The sequence below is a fragment of the Anser cygnoides genome, chromosome 2, assembly GCF_040182565.1.
Source record: "Anser cygnoides isolate HZ-2024a breed goose chromosome 2, Taihu_goose_T2T_genome, whole genome shotgun sequence".
Classification (NCBI taxonomy): domain Eukaryota; kingdom Metazoa; phylum Chordata; class Aves; order Anseriformes; family Anatidae; genus Anser; species Anser cygnoides.
The window spans coordinates 83,710,269-83,732,832 of NC_089874.1; the positions used below are offsets into that span (position 1 = coordinate 83,710,269).

The 22,564-nt window shown below is 39.9% G+C and overlaps 1 protein-coding gene across 2 annotated transcripts in view; it reads left to right on the top strand.

Moving 5' to 3' along the window:
- GMDS (GDP-mannose 4,6-dehydratase) overlaps positions 1–22,564 on the top strand; it is a 411,524-nt gene that overhangs the window by 316,202 nt on the left and 72,758 nt on the right. For both annotated transcript variants that reach the window (XM_066992543.1, XM_013193585.3), the window contains one exon: positions 14,343–14,461. In XM_066992543.1, the coding sequence (XP_066848644.1) occupies positions 14,343–14,461 (119 nt within the window). The remainder of the gene's footprint in view (positions 1–14,342; positions 14,462–22,564) is intronic.

Here is a 22,564-nt window from a genome sequence, read left to right on the forward strand (position 1 = left end):
GGTGTTTGAAAGAAAGTAACTTATATTTAAAATTTCCTTCTTTTTTTTTTTTAAATACATAAACTTTTTAAAGTACATAAACTCACATGCAGTGCCAAATGTGCCCTTCCAGTATATAATAATAGGGATCTAATTGCACTAGTTTCCCGAGGGGCATAAAAGTAGAAAAGCAGAGCCTGTATGGAAAACACCCTTTTTTTCGCCTTTGGCCGTGACAGGCTCCTGCACTAGGAATGAAATTCCATCCTCGCAGAAGTCTATGGCAAAGATTTGAGTGACTCCAGGGGGCTAGGATTTGGGCCCACATGCCTGATTTCAGGGTATGATTTCAGTGACAAAATAGGCTTTAGGGAGGGGTAAGGAGTATTTGCTGAGGAAGGAAGAGCTGATCTTCATGCGTTTTCTCCAGTCTCTCTCCCGTGCAGAAATAACTCACGCCTTTGGTCTACCTATTCTTCTTTCTGAGGAAGACTAGAAAAAACACCTACTGCACAGACACCTAGCTCTTCTGGAAAAGCTCAGTGGAGAAGATTGTATTGATTTTTTGACTGTGCATGTACAAACTCTCTTCCACAAAGCAGCAGACGTTCTTTGAGAAGGAGACAATTATGACAGGAGTAAGAAATCTAGGAGAGCCTGTTGGTGCCTCAAGACCTGTTGACTTGAAATCATGTTTCCCAACAGATTGTTGCCCTCGGAGTGTAGCTAAGAGGCCATACTAATATTTCCTTCCTGAAGGGAGAGCACACTGAGTTGTCCTTAACGTGAACCGCATGAACTTTTGTGCCTTTTCTTCTTGCCTTCTCAGAAGAAGTATTTGTCCCAAAATATCTAAAACATGCTGTTATGCTGTATTGACTTATAAACAGCATTTAATAAAGTACAATTTCACTTTTTAAGTTCAGGTTTATATGAATAAGATGGTTTTCATTAATATTGCACTGTTAGGTGGTCTCAGTTTATGACTACTAGTACATTTAATAATACTTTGAAGTGTGAATTTCTGAGTCTCACCAACCCAGCTTTTCCAAAAGATCTGGCTCAGGCAACAAGTTTTCTCTGTACATTTTTATTTCATCTCCTGTTTCCCCAGAGTCAGCTATTATAACCTCAGCCTGAACAAAAAGTTTCTCATTCACTCCACATCCTGTTTGTATACAGAGCATCGAATCCTTGTTTCAGAGGTATTTGCTGTGGTATTTGCTACAAGTCTATCACTGGTGGAAGATGAGGTGGGATATTGCTGGGTGTTGAGCTACCTTTGTGTCTTACCCTGCCCTTGGGTTGCATTGGAAACATGCTATGGCAGAAGTGTATGCAGATGTCAGCGCTCACTCTCACTCTAAATCTTTTTTTTTTTTCTATGTCCTGAGGTAGCTTTTTTCCTTCCTCCTCTGAGGGAACCTAAACAAAACTTTGTGTACAGAAGTCTGAAAAAATGCAAGTTTGGAACTGGGTAGTGTTTGCTTTGCTAATAAATACTAAACCTATATGCGTATATGTATGAATTATAATTCTGTTGCATGCTAGAGTTCATGTTTCCTGATTAAAAAAACGCACATACAGACTGAAGTACATCAGTGTTTATCTTTTACCATTTACTTAGTGCCCTACGTAGTAACACATCAACAGGCAAAACAGCTACTAATCAAACCTTTTAGAGCCGCCAAACCCACTTTTTGTCTTTAGTATGAAACTAAGATTTGGTCAACTGAGGTCAAGTTGTGCACTTAACACAGCTTCCATTATAGTCGGTGAACTCTGTAACAGAGAGTAAAGTCAAAATATAAACAGAGAGCATTTCTGCAGCAGCTCTGGGCTGGGATTAACTTGGATCACCTAGTCTTCTGCTTTTAATGAAATTCTCTCCCTTGTATTTTCTTGTTTGGAAGAGAGTCCAAAGTTATCTCATGCTAATTTAGTTAGGCAGTGCCCTCCAGGGATGTCACAGGCCTCTGTGACCTCTCCAGAGAGACTCAGTAAAGGGATGAGGAGAATTAAACATTCCTGAGAAATTGCAAAGCAGCAGCCCCTAGAGATTTCGCATAGAAACTAGCTCCAGACTAGCTGCCAGAGACCCAAGTCACCTTTTCAGCACTTCCTTGACATGTCTCCACCAGTCCCATCTGGCTTGATTCAGGGGGTCAGCATGGGGACTGAGGAGAGGTGGCAGCTCGAAAGAGCAGGGTTCGAGGGAGGTCTGACTGTGGTGGTCCTGGGCTTTAGATGTGCCCATGGGACGTGCAGCTAGATGGTTTTATTTCCTTCTCTCCCCGTTTCTTCAAGTTCTTCTGTCTTTTTCTTTGTGCTGGAAAGAGGAGGAATGCTAAGTGATGAGGTTTAATAAGAAGTTTAGTAATTGTTTCACCGTTTGATGCAGCGGTTCATTTCGTATCTGGGTTTACAGCCACCACTTGAGCCTGATCCAGAAAATACTGTGATGTCAGAGAGCTCCTTACATTGCTATATACTGTGGGCCCCACTTTCCTTTCTTCTCCATCTACAGCCAGGCTGTAGAAATCCATGAAATGATCCTCATGCGAAGTCAGAATCAGACACAGTTGGCAGGATGAAGCTCATTTCTATGGGAAAAGATTCAAAGAGTTTATTTTCAGGATTCCCTCAATTTTTGTGCAAAAGGGAAAAAAAAGGGAAAAAAATTGCTGAAGGTTAGGCAAGAGAGAAAAAGACACCAATAAATCACTAACTTGCTTATTAGCATCTCAGTCTCCTGAGCAGTTACCTCACTTATCTCTTGCATCACAATGGAAATTTGCAGTATCTCAAGAAATGGCTATTTCATTGAGTTTTGGAATGTGTAATCTAACAATCATTTCCATGCTTTCTCATCCTTAGGTTTCCTTGCTCCTTTTTTTCACTTTTTAATTAGTCCAGAGCTAGTCAGTATTAAGAAAGGATGTTTGGATTCCAACATTTTGAAGGAAAAAATAATTTATTTTTTTTTTTCCTTAATATGAACTGTGGATGGCATCTAATTCTATAACAAATAATGCGTTTAATTGTAAATGCCTGTGTTACCCTTAACTTTCTTACAGCACTCTGGTCACATAAATATCATCACACTAACCTCACAGGCAGCAAGATTTGGGAGGTGAGATTAAATACTTTAGTCAGAGCCATAAGAACTAGTCATTGTCACTGCTGAGGTTAGGTTGTCACTAGAGATGGTGTCTTGCTCATCATTTGCTTTGTCCAAGCTGAAACTAACAGGCTGGACCCTTGCACTTAGAATATAGCTTGTGGTGCAGCTATTAAATACATATATATATTCAGAGTAGAAAATAGTGTTCATTTTCTGCCCCAGCCTGAAATATGTTTCATCAGTTGAGTAATAAATCTCTGAGAAGAGAGGAGGAAAAAAAAAAAAAGAACGAAGGGAGACTTGCCCATGGAAACAGGCACATAACGGATGATAATGTCGTTGTGGTGATAAATCTGTTGCGTTCTGTAATGATTCATGCATGTGCCACTGTTATTTGCCCAAGAACAGACTTCTGGCCCTTGCCAAGTAATGCTTGTGGGAATGTTGTTTCTGGTGTCTGGCCTGCGGAGGTTATTCCAGCCTTAACGGCAGCATACCTAGCGAGGAGTCTCCTTCACATCCATTGAGGAGGGAGGGCCCTTACTCTGTCTGGATGCGATATGAGTGATGACTTCTGACGTGCCTCTAGCACAGATTTATTGCAAGCAAAAGCTGAAGTGGGATAATGCTACTGGGGTATTCTGTAATAATATGGTAAAACACTTGTCAGCACTTCATCTCAGGCAGTGAAAGTCAATTGTATATGCTACACAGAGACAGATAAAAAACATAAGTATACTTAAAACTTCATATGGTTTGCATTTTTAGTAACAGCTCTCCTGACTCTCATATAAGACAGGTTTTAATTTTGTTTTGGGTAAGTGGATGTGCTTACAGTCTCACACCCACAATTCCATGGCTTTAAATAGAATCGCTCCCAGGGTGCATGAAAGAACACATGCTGTTATGTGGAGGATTTATCCAGGATGCCAGGACTGTATTTATTGCTGGGAACAAACTGAATAAAATTTTCTATTCCATTTTGACACTGGCCCACGGAGAGCAGCCATATCTCCAGTTTTAACACAGACCCTTTCCGCTGCCTGACGTAGGATTCGGTGTGATTAACAGCCGCTGCAGAAGCAGCAATTACTGCTAATGGTGGAATTAAAATGACCAGAATAAGCCAAGGGAAGGTCAATGCGAAGTGCCCTGCAAATGTATTTTGAGCATGCTCGAACAAAAACTTCCTGTTGTCTTTCCACATCTGCGCTGCACAGCCAGACTTCTAAAATACATTCCTTGGTTTCTGGGATCATTTTACCGTTGACTTTTTCTAGCTGAAAATTCCCATGCCCCAGTTTGAGATGGCATCGACCATGAGCCAGTATCCAAGCCCCTGCACTGAGCAATCTGGTCCTCGTGAGAGCAGCGGTAACAGTACCATCGTGGCCAAAAATCTGCAAAGCGCCTTTCTCTGTCCTAGGGTTTGGGTTAAAACCACCAGACTCTTTGTATAAGCTGCTGAATCACATGGTGGCGGGCTTGGGTACTGTTGGCCTAAAATTGAACTTGTGACATGAGGTAAAAATAAAAAGAAGTCTCTCTGTATTGCATTACCATATCCCTGAGGCATCAAGGTTGTGCTTTTGACTCTGTATTCAACCAGGAGAATTTAGCATCAAATTCCAAAATGTTGTCACCTGAAATGTTCTGGTAAAGAAAAAGAAAAACTCCACGGAATCGGGAGTGAGATTACTTTAGCATCTTGACACTTTTTGAGGTTTATTTTGTGCTTTTCGTAGTTAATAAAATACTGCTGTGTGTATATTTTTACCACTGCCTCATGCTTAATGATGATTTAAATATGAAAAATTTCTACTTCCAACTCTGGTGGACTGAAAACTGGAGTAAAATCAGAAGGTAGAAAATTTCAGTGATGTGTTAAAGGCAGCACCCTCTTTATTTACATGGATTATTCAGACAATGACAACTAATTTTATAAGAACCCATTGAATAGCAAGCTTTTTCCTCAGCATGAGTAAATTAGCATTTAAAGGTAACCATTTTAGAGTATTATTCAGGAGCGTAACATCATTAGGATACTGGGCCTGAGGAGAAAATGCGTTACTGTTCAAAAGCATAAATGCGAGTTCTGGAAATTGGGAGGAAATGTAAATTATAAAATAGAAATAAGGTTATTAATTTCTTATTAACTTATTAACTTTTTCACTCTATCTCCCTTTATTTCTTTTTTTTTTTGCCCTTTTTTAAATCTCACTAGTCTTGCTTTGTTACTTATGCTGCCATAAAGACTTGTTCTTCTTCCCTCCCAATTATACCCTCAAATATGTGTAAACATTGTGAAGTACCAATTTATTACCTCTAAACCTATCTGGCCGTGCCCTGGCAGTTCCCTGTGGCTCTTAGCACTTCTCCACCATAATTCAAGTGGTTTCACCCACGCCAGGGCCCTGCTCTGATAGGCACCATGCAGATCCCTGCAGGCCTCCAAGCCTCTAGGGGAGAGGCCATCGAGCTGAAGAGGGAAGGAAATGGAGATTGGGAGAGAGAAAGTCATTGCCCGAATTGTGCTACAGGTCAACAGCATTTTCAAGTGTGTAGAGATCAGTAGCACTTAGATCCACAGATGGTGCTGCTCCTCTGACCTCCACCAAAGGAAGCACGTCAGCTTATGCCTAGCTGTAAGTGTCTGAGCAATCCAGGAAAGCAACAGGACACAAACAGGTGTCACAAGCATGACCTGAGGGTCTTTTTATAGTCCAATGTTGCCCTGTAAACATTCTGTGATCAATATCTACACTGTGATCATTATTTTGGGGCTGATCATTTTGCTACAGTAAACATGCTGGTGCTTGACTTGAAAGCCTAGTCTGTTTTCTTGTGGTTGGATCGTGGCCCCAACCGGTCCTCCTTGGCACGGATCCCTAAGACTTCTCTACCCTCACCGCAACCTGGGTACAACCCTTTACTTTAGTGGTGAGTAATCCTGTCAAATGGGAGTCTGCTCCTTTGTGAAGAGGCATTTTGTCTTTCATTCAGATAAAAATAGCAGGGAAAATTAATTCTGGAAGGAAAAAAGGGAGGGGGAACTGGGTCAAATATCTTTGAGAATTGTCTGCTAGGTGGAGCCTGGGAAACGTGTACTTGTTCTATGGTTTTGTCTAGGTAATGCAAACTTGAGTGCTTAAAACTCACACATACTTTCTATAATTTAAACTCATCTAATTTTTCTCTCTTCTACTTTGAATTTCTTTCTTTTTTTATTACACAGAATTTAAAGCACCCCTTTGTTAGCAATTGTGACAATATCCTCCCAAAGTAAAACGAAAGAAACAGAGCATATATGCATCCTTTCTGTATCTTTTCATTTAAATTACTTTGTGTCATGCATGTCACTTTTAATTTAACCATTTGAAGAATAAACAAACCATTGTGGACCTAAAAAATCTGTTCAAAATTTTTTGGCAGGAAAAGAAGACTATATTAATTTTCATTGTTGGTGAGGTTTCCCAACAAGCAGCTTTACTGTTTCTTTTTGCCTCCAGCTAGCAACTAAAGTTCGGCTATAAAAATGTATACAAATGCTCCCATGTATTGAAAGAACAATATTTTGACACTGAGTGACACAAGAAAAAAAAAAGGCAGTAATTTAGTTTTTGATAACACAGTAAGAACTTTTTGTTCAACTGTTCACCTGAGGTGCCTATGAGAAACATCGTGTTGTGCTAACAGGGAAGGGAGACCTTTAAAGTTTATCTGGATTATAATTCTTGTGGTCTTTATTAATAAAACTGCCTACTAAAGTTTCATGAGTCCTTACTGGGATCTGTAAAACAATTGGGCTATCTGCTTACAAGAGAAAAGTTAGACAGTATTTCCTAGTATTTCCTACAGATGTGAGGGCTTTTGTTTCAGAAGACATTGATATTGTTTTCATTCAAGATGCTCCACAAAGATTATCAGGTGTTTTATTATCTTAGTAACTTTATAATTGTTAGATTATTATCTTTAAATATATCAACCATACCCTTTTAACTTGAAAGAAAAAAAAGTCATGGAATGGAGCGCAGTTCAACTCTGAACAAGTTCATCTCTAAAGCCAAACCATATGATTTGACTAAATCAGCAAGCATGCTTCAGATGGCTTCTGGGGCAATTTATCAATTGCAACTTTGAAAGTCTGTGAGAAAGTTTATAAAACGAGTTGCAACGTATTATCTCTGTGACTGTAGCCTAGGAGACTTCTAATGTGTATATCAGTAAAAGAGACTTTTGTTGTTTGTTTACTGTCTTGGGATTATTAAAGTAAATTTCTCATTGTTTTTTATCAATTGAGGTGTTTTTGCTCTCAGAGGAAAATGGGTTCATCTTGAGTCTGTTCTCATTTTATACCTTTTAGTCAGTGATGTAACTGTCTATGGTTTGCAAACATCTCTTTTCTGAATGGAAGCAGCTGCCATGTCATAAGCACTCAATGTCTCCTCCTCGTGAGTAGAAAGGACAACACTGAAGGAAAGCTTTGTACACAGACATTGGAGTCCTTATGTTCAGCATTACACTGTTAAGGAAGAAGCATATCAAAATGTATTTAACCTGATGAGATCTGATAGATACTTAAATGGTGTTCAGAGGGGCTTTTTCATGAATGGAGGTTCCCTGAGCCACAGATCTTGCACTGATGCTGTGATTATTGGCGATCTGAGAAAATAGAATGATTACTCTTCAGGAAAAGGAAGAGGCATGCATCCCACGCCTCTTCGTCAGTATTTCTCCTGCTGTGGGTTTTTGGAGAGTGCTGAGATTATGAAAAGCATCACCCTTGTTGCAATGATGGGCATCGACCTTTCTTCTTTCAAATGCAAACTGTTAACAGTGTAGTAAGTTTCTTATTGGGTGTGCACCTTTATATTTTGATTAACTGAATGAAAAGGGTTGTATTTCAGGAAAAGGAGCATAGGAATACATTGATTATGCATGCTCCCATCTTCCTGCTGTCACTGGCTTCTTGGGAGTATCAGCATGCCTGGCAGCACATCCCTGTGGTTTTCTTTGGCAGGAGTCTCCCTGCCGTGCTTGCCTTATAACATCGTCAGAAACAAGTACTAAAGCAATAGTCATTACTTAGACTGAACTCCCATTGTGGTAGGGAGCATGGGATCATGCCCAACGGGATCCCATGCCCATGGGATCATAGTGGCTTTCAGGCAGAAGCTTTTCACTTTACTCTGATCAGAAGACTTTTTTTTGCTGCTGCACTTGAGCTTCGTTAGTGTTTTTCAGCCATGCGTGCCATTCCACTATTGTGTACCAAATATGTGTAAGGATATTCTTTTCAGTCTGTTGTGTACTATGTGTACGTATCACCGTCTCTTTATATAATCTCCTTATATAACACACTCTCATGCCTACCGGGTACACCCAGTACACACCTATGCTTTTAACAGTTGCAGAAGTCAATCAGATACGGGTGACTCAGCCAGTGTAGCACCACTTCTTCCTTCCCTGCCCCTCCAAAAGTAAATAAATAGATAAACTGGAAGTCAGCTAGGGTTCAGAGACCTGAGTCGATGTCCCCAGTCTCACTTTTCTAAGGCGCAGTCCTCAATAGTGGCCATTTTTGTAGCAGCGTGAGAAACCACAGCCAGTCAGCTGGATTGTGTCAGGAGGAGCCAGGCGATGGCATCTGGAACTGCTTCGCATCCAGGCAGGCAGGAAGCGTGTGGGCACGACATCTCCCCATGTCGCACAGCGCGGAAGATGCCGAGCAGCTCCGTTCCATGCCAGTGCAACTGAGCTGGGACAATGCAGTGAGGGAGGTGATAAAATAGCCTTGTCTTTTGTGGCGCAAAGGGAGTAGTCCCTCATGATGCATGCAGGAACAGCAGTCATGCCAGGCCTTTGTGCTCGCCATATGGGGAGAAGGTTCTCCTTGCTGCCACGTCCATGTAAAGTCTCATCATGCTTTGGCCCAAACTGCTCAATTCTCCTTCTCAGTGGTGACCCCAGCAGGATAGCTAGGTTTGGGATCACTAGAGAGTACCATGTCCAACCCACTGAATTCCTCTGCCCACTTCTAGACAATAGAGTATGGAATACTGTAAAGAGAGAATTTCTATAAATGGTGATAATGTACTCTTGGGTCTCTCTGGGTGGTAATGTTTTCTGACTTAGTCAGAAATTGCTCCCTAATTGTTGACAGCCTTGAGGTAACCCATGCCCTCTGCAAGTGATAAGTAAGTAGAGCTAGACATTCACCAGTCGCTGCTCCTTTGTCTCTGCAACACACGGACAATGCACCCAGCATCAGGCTGCAACTATCTGTTCTGTCTCCTAAAGTAAACGTTACTGATTTGGTTTAATTTTGTGTGTGTGTTTGTGTCAAATACAAGGAAGTCTCTCTGCATAATACTTAGAAGTACGTATGAAACATTTTTTTGACATTATAGGACTTGGAAAAAATGCTCAGTAGCAGTGTGAGGCAATAGTAATAGTACCAACAAGAATATTTTCCATTTATCACATAGTGAGTCTCCAAATGTGTATCACATTCAGTCATATCTGTTTTGGGTCTGGCATCAGATGAGACATAAGAAAAAGCTTTACTCATTCTCTTGAAAAATCAACTTTTATTTCTAGAGCAGAAATCATTGGTTGTACTTTAAAACCTCAGAAAGTTGGATTTGTATTTGTTTTTTCTCTTAAATACAGATATCTGATTACTGATCCCATTTTAACAATATACAGTATTAGAGTGGACAGTGAAAGAAAAGTATCAAATAGAGTTAAACATAACCTCAGCTATCAAGTCTTTGTTATCCATGGATGACAGCCCAGTTAATAAATGTTTTCTCACTGCGATGCTGGACTGGAAGTTAATGGTGAAACACAGCTTCAACATACTCCAGATGCTCGAGACAAGCAGACACATCGCAACCATAATGGCAGTGGCATGCACAGAATGTATCTATAGGGGGGCTGTATTAGTCCATATTGGGTTTTCCCCTTTTCTAGCCCAGGTGCAAATGCTGTGTAAGCTAAGAAATTTGGACAGGGAAAAGACTGGTTCATGTTTGGATTGAAAATGGTGCTTAATGCTGGCAGGGGTTTATATACAGAAGAGGGAAAGATGAAAGAGGAAAGATTTTGGCAGAAGCTGTAGTTCAGGCATGCAGAATAGATATCCTAGTCCACATAATCATAAAAGTGTGTCCGCTTGCTAGACTTGCTACGTATCTCTCTCCAGTTGGGTTTCTGTCTTTAAATGTAAATGACATAGTATTGCCTTTAGACTTTGTGAGTCACTAGACCAGAGCCAAAAAGAGTTCAAATATGAAAAATATGTTTCGTTACATTTGCCATTAAAGGAGCAGTGTTATTTTAAGAGAGATGAAGACTGAATTGTTTCCATAGTACTTTTCTCCTCCTTTTCAGCATTTGCTCGCATTTTGTTAACGGGATCGAGCTAAAAATTAGGGAGAGGGTGGCAGGAGTAATTTCTTGACTTGCTGTCAGCCCATCCACAACAGCCTTTACAGAGAAGGATAGGAAAATCCATGATTCTCCGTTGCTGCACCGCAAAAATTCCTAAAATATATACAACCTGGTGACGGTTAAAAGGTAGCCCAGCCAAAGCTGGGCAATGTTTTTATCCCAGTTCAGCCATGTCATGGGTCATGTGGTTCAGCATGTGAACAGGAAGGTGAGAATGGGTGAACTTTTGCCTCAGTCGTGCAGTCCATCAGAGAATAAATGGACCAAATCACTCCACAGCTGTATAAGGAGGTGAACGGCTGAATACCTCTCACACAGAGGCCTTTGTGTTCTGGACATGATCTAGCATTATGATGGGACGCACTAGGCTGGGGCTTTGTAGCAATTACTAACCCATTATCACGCTAGAACATGAGATCATTTATCTTCTAATTCAGAGTGTCACCTGTTCTTCATTTACCAGTCAATAACCATTAATTACTTTCAGTGGAAATTTAAACAAAGCTTTTCCCCTCTGTTAAAACCAGTAAGCCATTCAGTAATGACAAATAAACCTGGAGCTGTATCTCCCCCTTTCCTCTCGTTCTCAGCCTGGAGACTGGTACAATATGAACTCTTGGAGGAAATGCCTAGGAATTGATAGGTCAAGGGCCTTTATTAGTCTGATGTGGGGGAAGCACATTCCTGGCACTTACTGTAGGGAAAGCGTGTAGCTACCGTGTGCACAGATTTCACATTGGTTCCACAGGCTCTACCTGTGGAAATGAAGATCCGAAAGTGGAGTGTGGTCAAAAATTTTCATCCTCTGGCTTGCCTTTGCATTCTTTTACGGGCTGTTCATGCAGACCCATTCAAAGCGAGAGCGTTTGGTCACCTTCCTCAAAGCAAAACACAACTATCGCTTACTTTGTTTGTAATTTTAAGCATGTTGATTTTGTTCATACCTGATTTGATTGAGATAATTGTAAGTTCCAACAATTGTGAATGCCAGAAAAAATAAAAGAACCAGCAGCGATAGATTCTCAAGTAATCATTAATCTAAACATTCTTTCCTGGTAGGAGTTGAGGCAAAAATTGCTTTTAGCAACTGTATCTGCACTGTTTGGCTGTTGCTAAGTTGGTCCTCTAGAGATTTACTGTAGTTAAAAGTTGTATTTCTAGAACAGCGATTGCTTGCTGTTTGAAATGGTAGACAAGAGTCGGTACATCCAAACGTGTAAAACCTGGTGGGGCCAATTGTTAGAGGCTGGGGTTTTGTTAGTATTTTGTAGCTGTTGTCTTCAATGTAATACATGTTTTAAAGTAAAGAAGGACGAAGTTCTGACACTTTTATATCAATAGACAAAATCAATGTAGAAATATTTGAAATACTCACTGGCTTGTAGAAAGTCTCAGCGTAAGAGCCTGCACTAAGATTGTGTCAATGAGTCCCAATATTGAGGTGTTTAAAAGTGGAAGGATGGCAAAAAAATATCATAAGTCTGATCCTGATTTTACTTAGGCATATTAATACTACTTTACAGAAGTGCGTAGTGAATAGCAGATCCTTGTGCTAATATAGCATACAAGGTCAACCTACGTAGCATTTGAGGCAGGGGGAATTTTTGCCAATAAATGAGGTTTGGTTGTTACATCTCTGCCAGCTGTGCTGCATGCAATTCCAACAAAAACGGGAGCAGACCTCGGATTCATTATGTACAGCAAATATCCTCTAAAGTCAGGAGGAGAACCACTATAATTGTTGACTGACTAACTGACTGGTTGTCTAATCCTGGAAACCCTTTTTCACTCAAAAAGTGCCTTTGCATGCGAGGAGGCTTGTTGTTTTCAGGGCTGCTTAATGTAAAATGGTCTGTGAAATAAGGGATTAGGCTAGGAGAACCAGAACTATCAATTACTTATTTAAAATTTTACCTTCCCGTGAGGTTGTTACCACTGAGAATCCTGCAAGTTTGTCCAGTCATGAAGAAACAGGCTTCGGCAATTTACCACGACCTCTCAAATCAGCAGGGAAATGCCAGCATTCCAAGAAAGCTAATACAAGAGATACGAGTTAAGACATCTCCTCCCCACAAGAGGAGTTTCATCAGCCAGTTGGATATTTCTGCGTCATTGGCTAGGATGTTCAACCCTGGAAAGGAAAAATAAAGTTGCTGCCATTGTCCTGCCCAGCAGGTCGTATCCCTAAAGCACAATTAATGTCAAGGACTTACACAGCAGTTGCCTAAAACCCAGCTTGCCATGCACGTTCAAGAAGCAAAAAGGTTCAAAAGGAACATGTTAATAAAATCTTGTCAAAACTTTGGAAGATGCATAAAATAATAACCGGGAAGAAAAATGACTTGCAAATAGAACCATTTAAGCAGAATGCATTGCCTTGCTATGCTGGACACTGATTTATTAAGAAGGGGGGGGGGGGGGGGGGGGGATTGAGTATTTCAGGTGGTATGTACCAAGAGAAACTGAGCTGTCCCAAAGCTTTTATTAATCTGATTTGCAGAGTATCCACTACCATCAAGGGACCTACTAAAGTTGTTTTCTTTAAGGCTGATGTGAAAAGGTCAATGCAAATAGTGCTGTGGATTACACTGTGAGAAGATGACAGTCCTTTTTACCATATGGAGAGAAAGTTGAATTATTTTGTTTTCCTTTTCTGGTTATTTATTAAATGAGGATCATACTGTACAGGTATTCCCTTTTCCTTTCTAAAGGAAATGAAGTGTTTACATCATTTTGATTGATCTAAAGTAATAATTATTCTGTCCACCTATAGCTCCTAGGCAGTATTCTAGTGGCTAGAGCAGCGTCTTAGGCATCAGAAAACTGAAATGTACCTGCCATGATACCTCAGACAAGTCACATGTGTCTTTGTGCACCTCTCTTTCCATCTGCTTTCCTGCTTTCTTGTTGATTTAGCTGGTCACCTAAATAATGGTGCTCATCTGTCACTGTGTTTGTGGGAAGGGACTCTGAAAGACATTGCTGTGGGAAGTAAGTGTGCCCCCCTGAAATGCGAAAATGTTGGTAGTCCCATGAAGTTGTGCTTCAAAACCTGTTGTGATCTTTGTCACTGCTGCCCAAATGGTTCTCTGAAAGAGAAATGTTAATGGTTGTTTCACTTTTCTATCAGTATTTTCTGTGTTCTTGTGTCAAAAGAAAAGGTTTCTGCTGCAGTGCTGTAATACATAATATTCAGTGCATATTCAACAGGAAAAACAGATTAATTTGGTCAAATACACTGTTAACTATTCTTAGTTACTTTTTAAATTACATATTCATAATTAAAATCCCTATTTAGCCAAAACAAACATGACAGAAGAAAAAAACAAAAAGACCTATATTTTCATGATTTAGTGTTTGCCATCATTGAATGACAAACAGACAATAGTGCTCTGGATGGAAAGCTTACAAAATATCGTTCTCTTCCCCATATCTATGTCAATTCATGCAGTGTTTTAAGTAAGTGAATCCATGCTTTTGAGCGCTAAACCAAGTCTCAGTGTTCAAAAGTAAACATATTGAAGTCTCCCCTGCAGAAATCCCTGCTGTGAAACAAATTGAATATCAAATACAGCATTGTTTTCCATAATAAGCAATAATTGAACTCTTGTCAAAGTTGCACTGAACTGGTTAATAGCCACCATGTTAGGAAAGTGCTAACTTCCCTAGCTAGGGGTGTGTGTGTATGTGTTATCTCCAAATCTAAAATGCAGCAATATAATATCATGTACCAGAGAGGCCACTTACATATGCACTGAATCTGACTTTGTTTGTCTTCCCGCAGGCCATGTGGCTGATGCTGCAAACGGATGAGCCAGAGGACTTTGTCATAGCCACTGGGGAGGTCCACAGCGTCCGTGAATTTGTGGAGAAGTCATTTAAGCACATTGGGAAAACCATTGTGTAAGTATGAACATGAGGCAGTAGCCACAGCTTGAACACTTCTAGCCTTTTGCGTTTGCTGTGTCACGAAACATTATTTCTCTATACTCCTCTATTTTTTTGCCCTTACTTTCTGCTCTGTAGCATGAGAGTTTTAGGACATAAACGATTGCCACGGTGGATATGTCCAGTGTTGACCGTAAGGGAAAGTTGTAGGAGGGTACATCTTCATTTCTGATTCCAAATCTTCATTTGCTGTTCTCCCATTCGTTCCCCTTATTGGGGGCAGATGCCTGTTCAAAGATGTTAGTAACAGGGTGCTTTTCATTACCCTGCTGCAAATGGAGTTTTCTACCCAGTTCTCCATTTTGTGCCCCCAGATCCCAGATATCCCTGCAGTTCTGTTCCCATCCTCTGCAGTCTCAAGAAATGACACCTGCCAACCCTGTTCTTTCCACATGACAGCCCATCAGCCATTCCACAAGGATTATATAGCAACTCACTCTGCATTCCTGCTAGCTCTTCTCCTACCAAGCCATAAAAATGTTGAGCAGTGGGTGCAGAATGTTTACAATGCATATTCCACATAGTTTGATTGAAAATACAGAATTCCTTCTCAAGGCCATATAATAAAACCAGGATGGCTTAGTGAGCGCTTTCCGTAATTTATATTTTTATTGTTTATTATTTTTTCAATTTCCCTCCTTCTGTATCTTCTCTGGGCCCCATGCATCAACATACCGATCTCAGCTGGAAAAGGGAGAGGAAAGCCACAGGCTCTTCCATGACGCTAGCGCCAGGGCTGTTCCTCAGGCCATCAAAGTCACTAGTGCAGCTGGTGAACTTTTGACAGGGCCAATAAGTTTTACTTGGGAACAAAAACTTAACAAATTCAATAAATATGCAGAAGTGCACAGATATATACAATATTATTTGAACAGCCAGTGGGTGGCTGGGGAGGTAATAACATTTTCTCCTCAATGAGTTTTTAGTCTGGTTTCAATTTTTGGCATCAACTTCCAGAAAAAAAAATGATAGAGGGAGAGAGAGACTATATAAATAGAACTTCTAGCCCAAATGTTCAATTTTGGGAATAAGTTTCTCTCCATATTTTTAACATCTCTTCACTGTGAGATGTCCCTTTATGATCACTCATTGTCCCATATGCCTTAACAGTAGTGAGGTAGGACAGGGCAAAAGGGAGGGAGCAGGAGCTCTTCCCCTTTTTCTGTATTTTTGCTTCTTATGTTTATAAGCTAATTCTTCCTAATAAGCATTGAAATTGATATGCTGTGGATGCACTTGTTCCATATAAATAAGAATTCTTGTGATATCAAGAACTTTTTTGCCTGTCCAGTGTTGTTTGCAAAAGGAAGAACGAGTATTTGTTGGTGGTAGTTTGTGGTGTGGTTTTTTTTTTTTTGATTACATAAAATTAGAAACCAAGATGTATAGGTCAGTGCCTAGCTGAATGCCTTTTTTTGCAGATGTTCTCGTCACTGCAGTTTCTTTTGACACCAATACATTTAACTGTTAGCTTAAAATTAAGCTCCCTGCTCTGGTATTTGCCAAAGAAATCTCAGTGTGTCCCAAGGCTTACAAATCAGCATGTATTTTTCAGAAAGTAAATTAAACTCTTGAGAAAACCAAAATAAAAGAACAACAATTACTCAAATACAAGTGGAAGTACTTATGAATAGCTTTGGTTATAGATAGGATCCTAAATGCTTATTTTAGATTTAGTTGGTCCAAATACACAATTTTTTTTGTCTCTTTTTAAATTTTTTTTACTCGTATATGTTTTCATGTGGTGGACTGTGTATCATTCATGGTGGCGATTAGTGCATTCAGTGTTTGTACTGAATCAATCACTCAAGTTTCACTTTTGGGGAAACTTTACAGTATTACTCCCGCTGATGAGGTAGGGCAGGTATTCTCTGTGTGCAAAGGCATATTCACGTTTTTTTTAATTAAAAAAAGTAATTTTCAAAAATTGTGTAAGAATTCGCATGACATCTAGTGACATGGATTTTTAGGAGCCTGAGTCTCCAAACCGCTTTAGAAACAGGGCTTAGGCTGGTAATCATCACGGTTCTTTTGAAATTTTTCTTCACTGTGAATATGTTATTAACTTCTTAAGCCATTTATGGGTGTTGTGTAAATAGCTGTACGTATTTGTACAGCTGAGGTGACACTTTAGGCTGTTTATTTCCCCTGCTCCGTGGATGGGGGTAGTGTCACAACTGACCTACTACCATTCTATAGCCATCAGTCATCTTTCAAATTGCGTTAGATGTAGAACATTTTTAAGGATTTGGAAAGTTTTGTTAAGAACCTCCATAATTTTTGTAGATGTCAGCCTAGCCCATGCTTTACACACTCTCCTTACCCTCACTGTCGTCTTGGCTGGGCAGCTGGTAACCTTTCACATTCCTTGAAATCCCCAAGGGCTTTCTACTCCCACCTCCTCCCGTTTGGATATATCTTCTTCAGGGAGTAGCCTGGCAGCAAAATCCTCCCCTTTAGTGTTGTGGGACCCCACTGGGGAGTCCCATTGATCTGTTTCTTTACAATTTATGACGAGGCACCTAAGGACATTGCACCAGAGTTGCTAAATGAGTTCATGCAAGAATGGCTGCTTTCCTTCTATCTCCCATCCTGAAAGTTTGGATGTGTTGTTTTGGGGTTGTTACTTTTTTTTGCAGGCGTTAGGAACTTTTGTAATCCCAAAAATTTATCTGGGAAATTTCCAGCAGTTTTTTCCACTTTTGTAAGTGATGGCACAGCTTCCCAGTATGGCAATACAATACACCTTTCAAAATCAACAGAATGATGGAGAAAATGCCCAGAAAAGATGTAAGGGCAAGCAGCAATTGACAGAGCTCATAACACAACTGCAAACACTGGGAACGTGTGCAGGGACTTACCAACCCTACTTTGTGCTTTAGCAGGAAATGTTGCAAATATAACAGCATCTTAGCTGTCACATCTTGATATTGCAGTAGAAAATGGGAAGAAAAGCAATCCTGATTGCCCCACCGACCAAGTAAAAATATATTTTTTTAATTTTTTTTTTCTTTTTTCTTCCAAACAATTCACATTAACTTCTTCAGCTGAACTTCCAGGGCAGCCTAAAAAGTCTTTCCAAAAAGATAACATAATACTCTGTCAAAGCCAGTCATTAGCACATGTCAGGACTATATCTTCTTGCCAAAATGAAAGACAGAGAAACTTTACTACATTTTTGTAAGTAATGAAATGTACAGCTGCAATAAGACTGACTGATTCCCCTCTGAAATTGACTGTGAAGTGTACACAGAGGTTTCTGTACACTGTACGTTTTTCCCTCTAACACTTCTTTTTCGAGGGAGAAATTTGAAATTATATTTATATAATCCTCTGAATCATTCAAATCCAGCCCTTTGTACTAACAGGAAAGCCTCAGAGCTACAAATATCTTCCCCCTGTAAGGATTACACTTTTTTTTTTCTTTTACTTTCCCTGCTACTTATTACTAATTAAGTAGTACTTGGGGGAAACACTTCCCGCCTATAATTTGAACTACAGCAGGGTAAACGAAACAGGCAAACGCTTGTCTTGACTAATTTTCTGTCATTAATCTTATTAAATTAGAACAGGATTGCGAAGATAGCCCGAAACCACTACAGCACTCAGAGTTCTTTGCAGAGTGCTACAAAGACTGCTGTCTGCAATGTCAAAAAAAAAAAAAAAAAAAAAGTTCTAGCACTGAAAAGATTTATTGTGTTTTTTATTAAAATAAAAATACATGCACATTTGTTACAGAAATATTCATTGCTTCCAGGATCAGAATTAATTTGGGAAAAATGAATATTTTACTCCAGTCATTTGGCTGTACACTCAAATTTTATCTTAACTAGCATGCCAGTTGGTCTTCTAAAAAAAAGATCACCCCAAAAAGGAGAAGTTTGCAGATAAGCTGTAAGGTCTAATGGGGTGAAATATTAGCAGAACTAAAGCAGTAGCCTCTTCAGTGACAGTGAAGGTTGAACTGACAGAAAATAAGTTTTTGTTTCTTTTTTTCTTTCTACCTTAAAATGGAAGTCAGGGTCACAGAAACACGTGAGATTTGAAGGACTTTTGTAAGTAATCATCATCATCAAAAAGTCATCATCTAAACAGCTGCTGCACTCAGGTCTGGCTTTTGCCCACCAAACATTGCTGTCTGGCGGTGCTGTGCGTTGTATTTAACAGCTCAGGAAAATCAGAAGCATTCAAATGAGGAGGAAGGGAAGAGAATCTTATAAGTAAATTAGAGATATTTGGACGAGTGACTGGGGAAAGCAGCCCAGCCAGGCCAGTGAAGAATGCACAAGGCAAAGCCCTCACTTGAGACAGGACCCTTTTTTTCGCTCCTCTCATTGTTAACTCTCTGTTTTCAGGAGGCATTTAACCCAATTCAGCCAGAGAATTAACTCTTAGTATCTGAGAAGACACTTTTACTTTCTTATTGATTTAAGCTTTTATCTTTGTCAGATCTAATAACTGTTTCAGAACTCAAGTTTGAAGACTAACAATTTTATATCTGATTTTGTACATTGTGAGGTACGAGAATTTCTCCTGTATGAAGGCAGGGTGAAAATTAAGCGCGATGTTTCATATTCCATATTTTTTCCCCCAAATGGGATGAAATTAATTCTCACAAATGCAGTTTGGAAAAATATCTGATTTCAGGTCAGCTGTAATGTTTTGTTTCTGTTCAAAAGTCCTATTAAAGAAAGAATAATGTTAAAATATTTTTAATGCCATTCCGAAGGGAAAAACATTCTGAAAATTTCAAAGCTTCATTTCTCGATCTTATTAATATATTTTTCTTGCAAACTGACAGTAATGTAACTTACTTGAAACTAAATCTTTTCTTTCCAGAACCTTTTGATTTTCACAGAAGCATTAATTACTTGGAGAAAAAAAATCTTGTGAACAAAAACCTTGTTAAAATGAAGCGTTATCGCCAACTTTCACATTTTCCAGCAAAGGGGGAAGAACTTTAAAAGATTTCCAACACACTGAAAAAAAAAAAAAAAGAAACCAAAAAATAGGCCACGTAGCAAGTATTCTTTCCCAAAGATTCAGAACGTGGGGATTCACAATTTAGGTTTTTGAAACTTGAGCTTGGCAATGCTGGGAATTTAATACCAATGTTTTAACTGTGTTTCTTGAGTGAACAACCACTGAGGACCAGAATCATGAGAGCATTAGAGCAAATGTTTAAGTACGTCCCTGTATGGTAGCATACTTGTTCTTAGATCTAAGCACGAGATAGCAGTTAAGCAATCCCTGTGCCCTTCAATGCTTTGTCGCATCAGAACTTGAGTTGGTAGCAAAGGAACTTCCAGAGAGTCATATTGAAAATTTCTCTACAAGAGATTATTTGTAAGGGACATCAGCGGTCTGTTGTATGGTGTCAGTTTTGCTGTTTATAAAGCAACAGGACAGATGAACTGCTCTGTAATCATGTATATTGGCCATCAGGTCACAAATATGCAAAGCCCACACAAATAGTATCGACATTAGCTATGGAGAATGAGCAAAACTTTCCTAAGAAGTCATTTTTAAGCAATTTATTGTTTGGTTTCAAATATAAAAATATTTTATATTGGCATATATTTGATTTTTAAGGTGTGATAGTTGTGGTTTTTTGTTCTTTTTTTTTTTTTTTTTTCCCATATAGAGGCTGGGAGTCTTTAGCTGCTAATGATTCTGAATACTTTGTAAAATGCTCTTAGTTGTGCCTCTCTGTAAAGATCAAGTGAGAGGATGAGATGCACACGTGAGTTGCATATCTGTGCTTTTTGAAAGGTTTCATTTGCAGTTGATTTCGTGGCCACCTCAAAAATGCACACACTTTGCCTTGTTTGCTATTCAGTCGCAGCCATTTGGACCTTTTGGTCCTTTGCAGTGCTATTCCTGCCACCCGCTGATTAACCTGGCTCCCCCAGGTCACTCCCTGCCCTCCTCATATCCCACCGAGTGCCCCAGCTCTTCGTCCTCAGAAAGTCCTCTGTACCTGTTGATGTTTTCATAGCTTGAAGCTTGCTGTCTTACGGGATAGTTGTAGGAAATGGAAAATAATTGACATCTCCAGAGTCAAAGAGGAAAAGGAGCATTCATTACAGCTGGTAATAAGTATTAAAACAGTAGTGATTTGCAGATATGAAATTAGCTTTGAATTAAATGCATTTCATTCCTCTAGAGAGTTCTTGAGGTGAAGAACCTTTTACACAAGTGAACTTGTGCGTGTATTTGAAATATGAATTTCTTAGATCTATGGAAACTTCTGAGGCCGGTAATAGTAGTGGTATCTACTGGAGCTGGCACTGCTTTTTGTCCTAAGCAATCCGAGAGTACTCATCTCCAACAGTGAGGTGCTCACTGTGGCAGCGTGGATGCAGAAGGCATCAAGCTCCCTTGGCAGTAGCAGGGAGCATGGTCTCACGCATCCTCCTCTAGGTACAGAGCAGTCTGGCATGTGGCCGATGTAGATGCCCATTGCCTGCAGGCTCCAGGACGAGCCTTTGGTCAAAAGCCTACACTACGCCATCCTCCTTGAATTTAGCCCAGCCCCAATTAGCCAAACTTTCTTTAGCCAGGGTCCCATTGCATTTTCCCCAAGGTATACAAGGCTGTTTTCTTGCCCACTTGGGCCATAGGAAGCAGAAAACCCAGAAGTCCTTGTGGCTGGAGATATCTAAAACCACAACAACGTGAGGATTCCCCATGCCTCTTTGACCACGCTCATGCTTCAGGATAGTCTGGCCTTACATTCTCCAGTAAACAATTCTGACTGCAGTTTGACTACAAATTAAGGGGTTTGTTGGTGTTTTTGGTGGGATTTTTTCCCCTTCTTTGTTGTTAAAAGAAGAGGGGAGAGGGAGTTGGTTAGCTAATTGGATGCCTTGCTCCTGGTGTCGGGTTGGCCCCAGCACAATCCCTTTTATCGGCACTATGGTGTCCCCAGCTGAGAGCGCGGAGGTGCCAGGAATAATTAAAAGTGCTGCTATCAAGTTCTGCTTTGTTCACAATGAGAATTACTTTTTTCCTTGTGAACTTTTCACATTGCCGGGCTGAACAGAACGGGTGGAGCTTTCTTCTTAAGTTATTTCTATTGTTATATAACTTCGATAGTGACATTAAGTGAGTCTTTACTGGCTGGGTCGAGCCTTCTGGAGACTGTTGGGTGTTAAATGGGGTTCTCTGTTCAGTGACCTCCAACAACAACTGACGTCTCCTGATCTAAGCACTTCCTGTTGTTTTACTGGTGACGGTTAGTTTTCTATTAAGCTCATTTGAGTCCTGCACATTTTTACCCTCTGCCCTTTAAAGGGAGGGACTAATGTTAGTTTTGGCTTCTGAATGGAAACTTTACAGTGCAAGCTTCAAACAGAGCAACTGTGAAAGAGAAAGGAAGAAAATTTAAGTTATAAATCATCTTTAGCATCATGTCATGACTATCTACAGCTGACTTCACCATGGCTATTATCTGTTGGAAATTATTTCAATGTAAAGTGTTCCCAGTATCAAGCATCCTACAGGCTTTGCTAGTCATCCAAAAGTCATGAGTTTTGCTTAAAAAAAAAATGGGATTTAAAAACTAGTAATAATACATATTTGGTATTTCCTTCTGCTTTTTGGTGTTTTAACCTTCATGGGTACACAGAGGTCACATTTTCAAATTTTCCTCCATAGCCCTTGGGACTAGAAACCCAAAAATGAAGGCTGAAATTGTCAAAGAATTAAATTCTTCTACGAGCCTGGGGGGGAGGGCAGGGGAGCAAAGAAAAATCAAATCTGTGGCAAAATCCCAAGAACTGGCAGTACAATTAGTAAGTGGGAGGCAAGGGGCAGTTTTCTTTCATTGCTGATGACTGAGGCGAAATAGTCTAAATCACAGTGCTGATTTAAATTACATAGATTTTACTTGAACACAAAAAAGTAAAGGATTTCATCACCATGTTTTTGTGCCAAGCTGGTTCAGAGCCCCATGATATACTCAGAGGCAAAAAGCAAGGAGCAGATAGGGTTTCAATCATAACTCTGGATTTTGTACGTTCGGTGAATTAGTTTTGCGACATCAATGTATGTTCC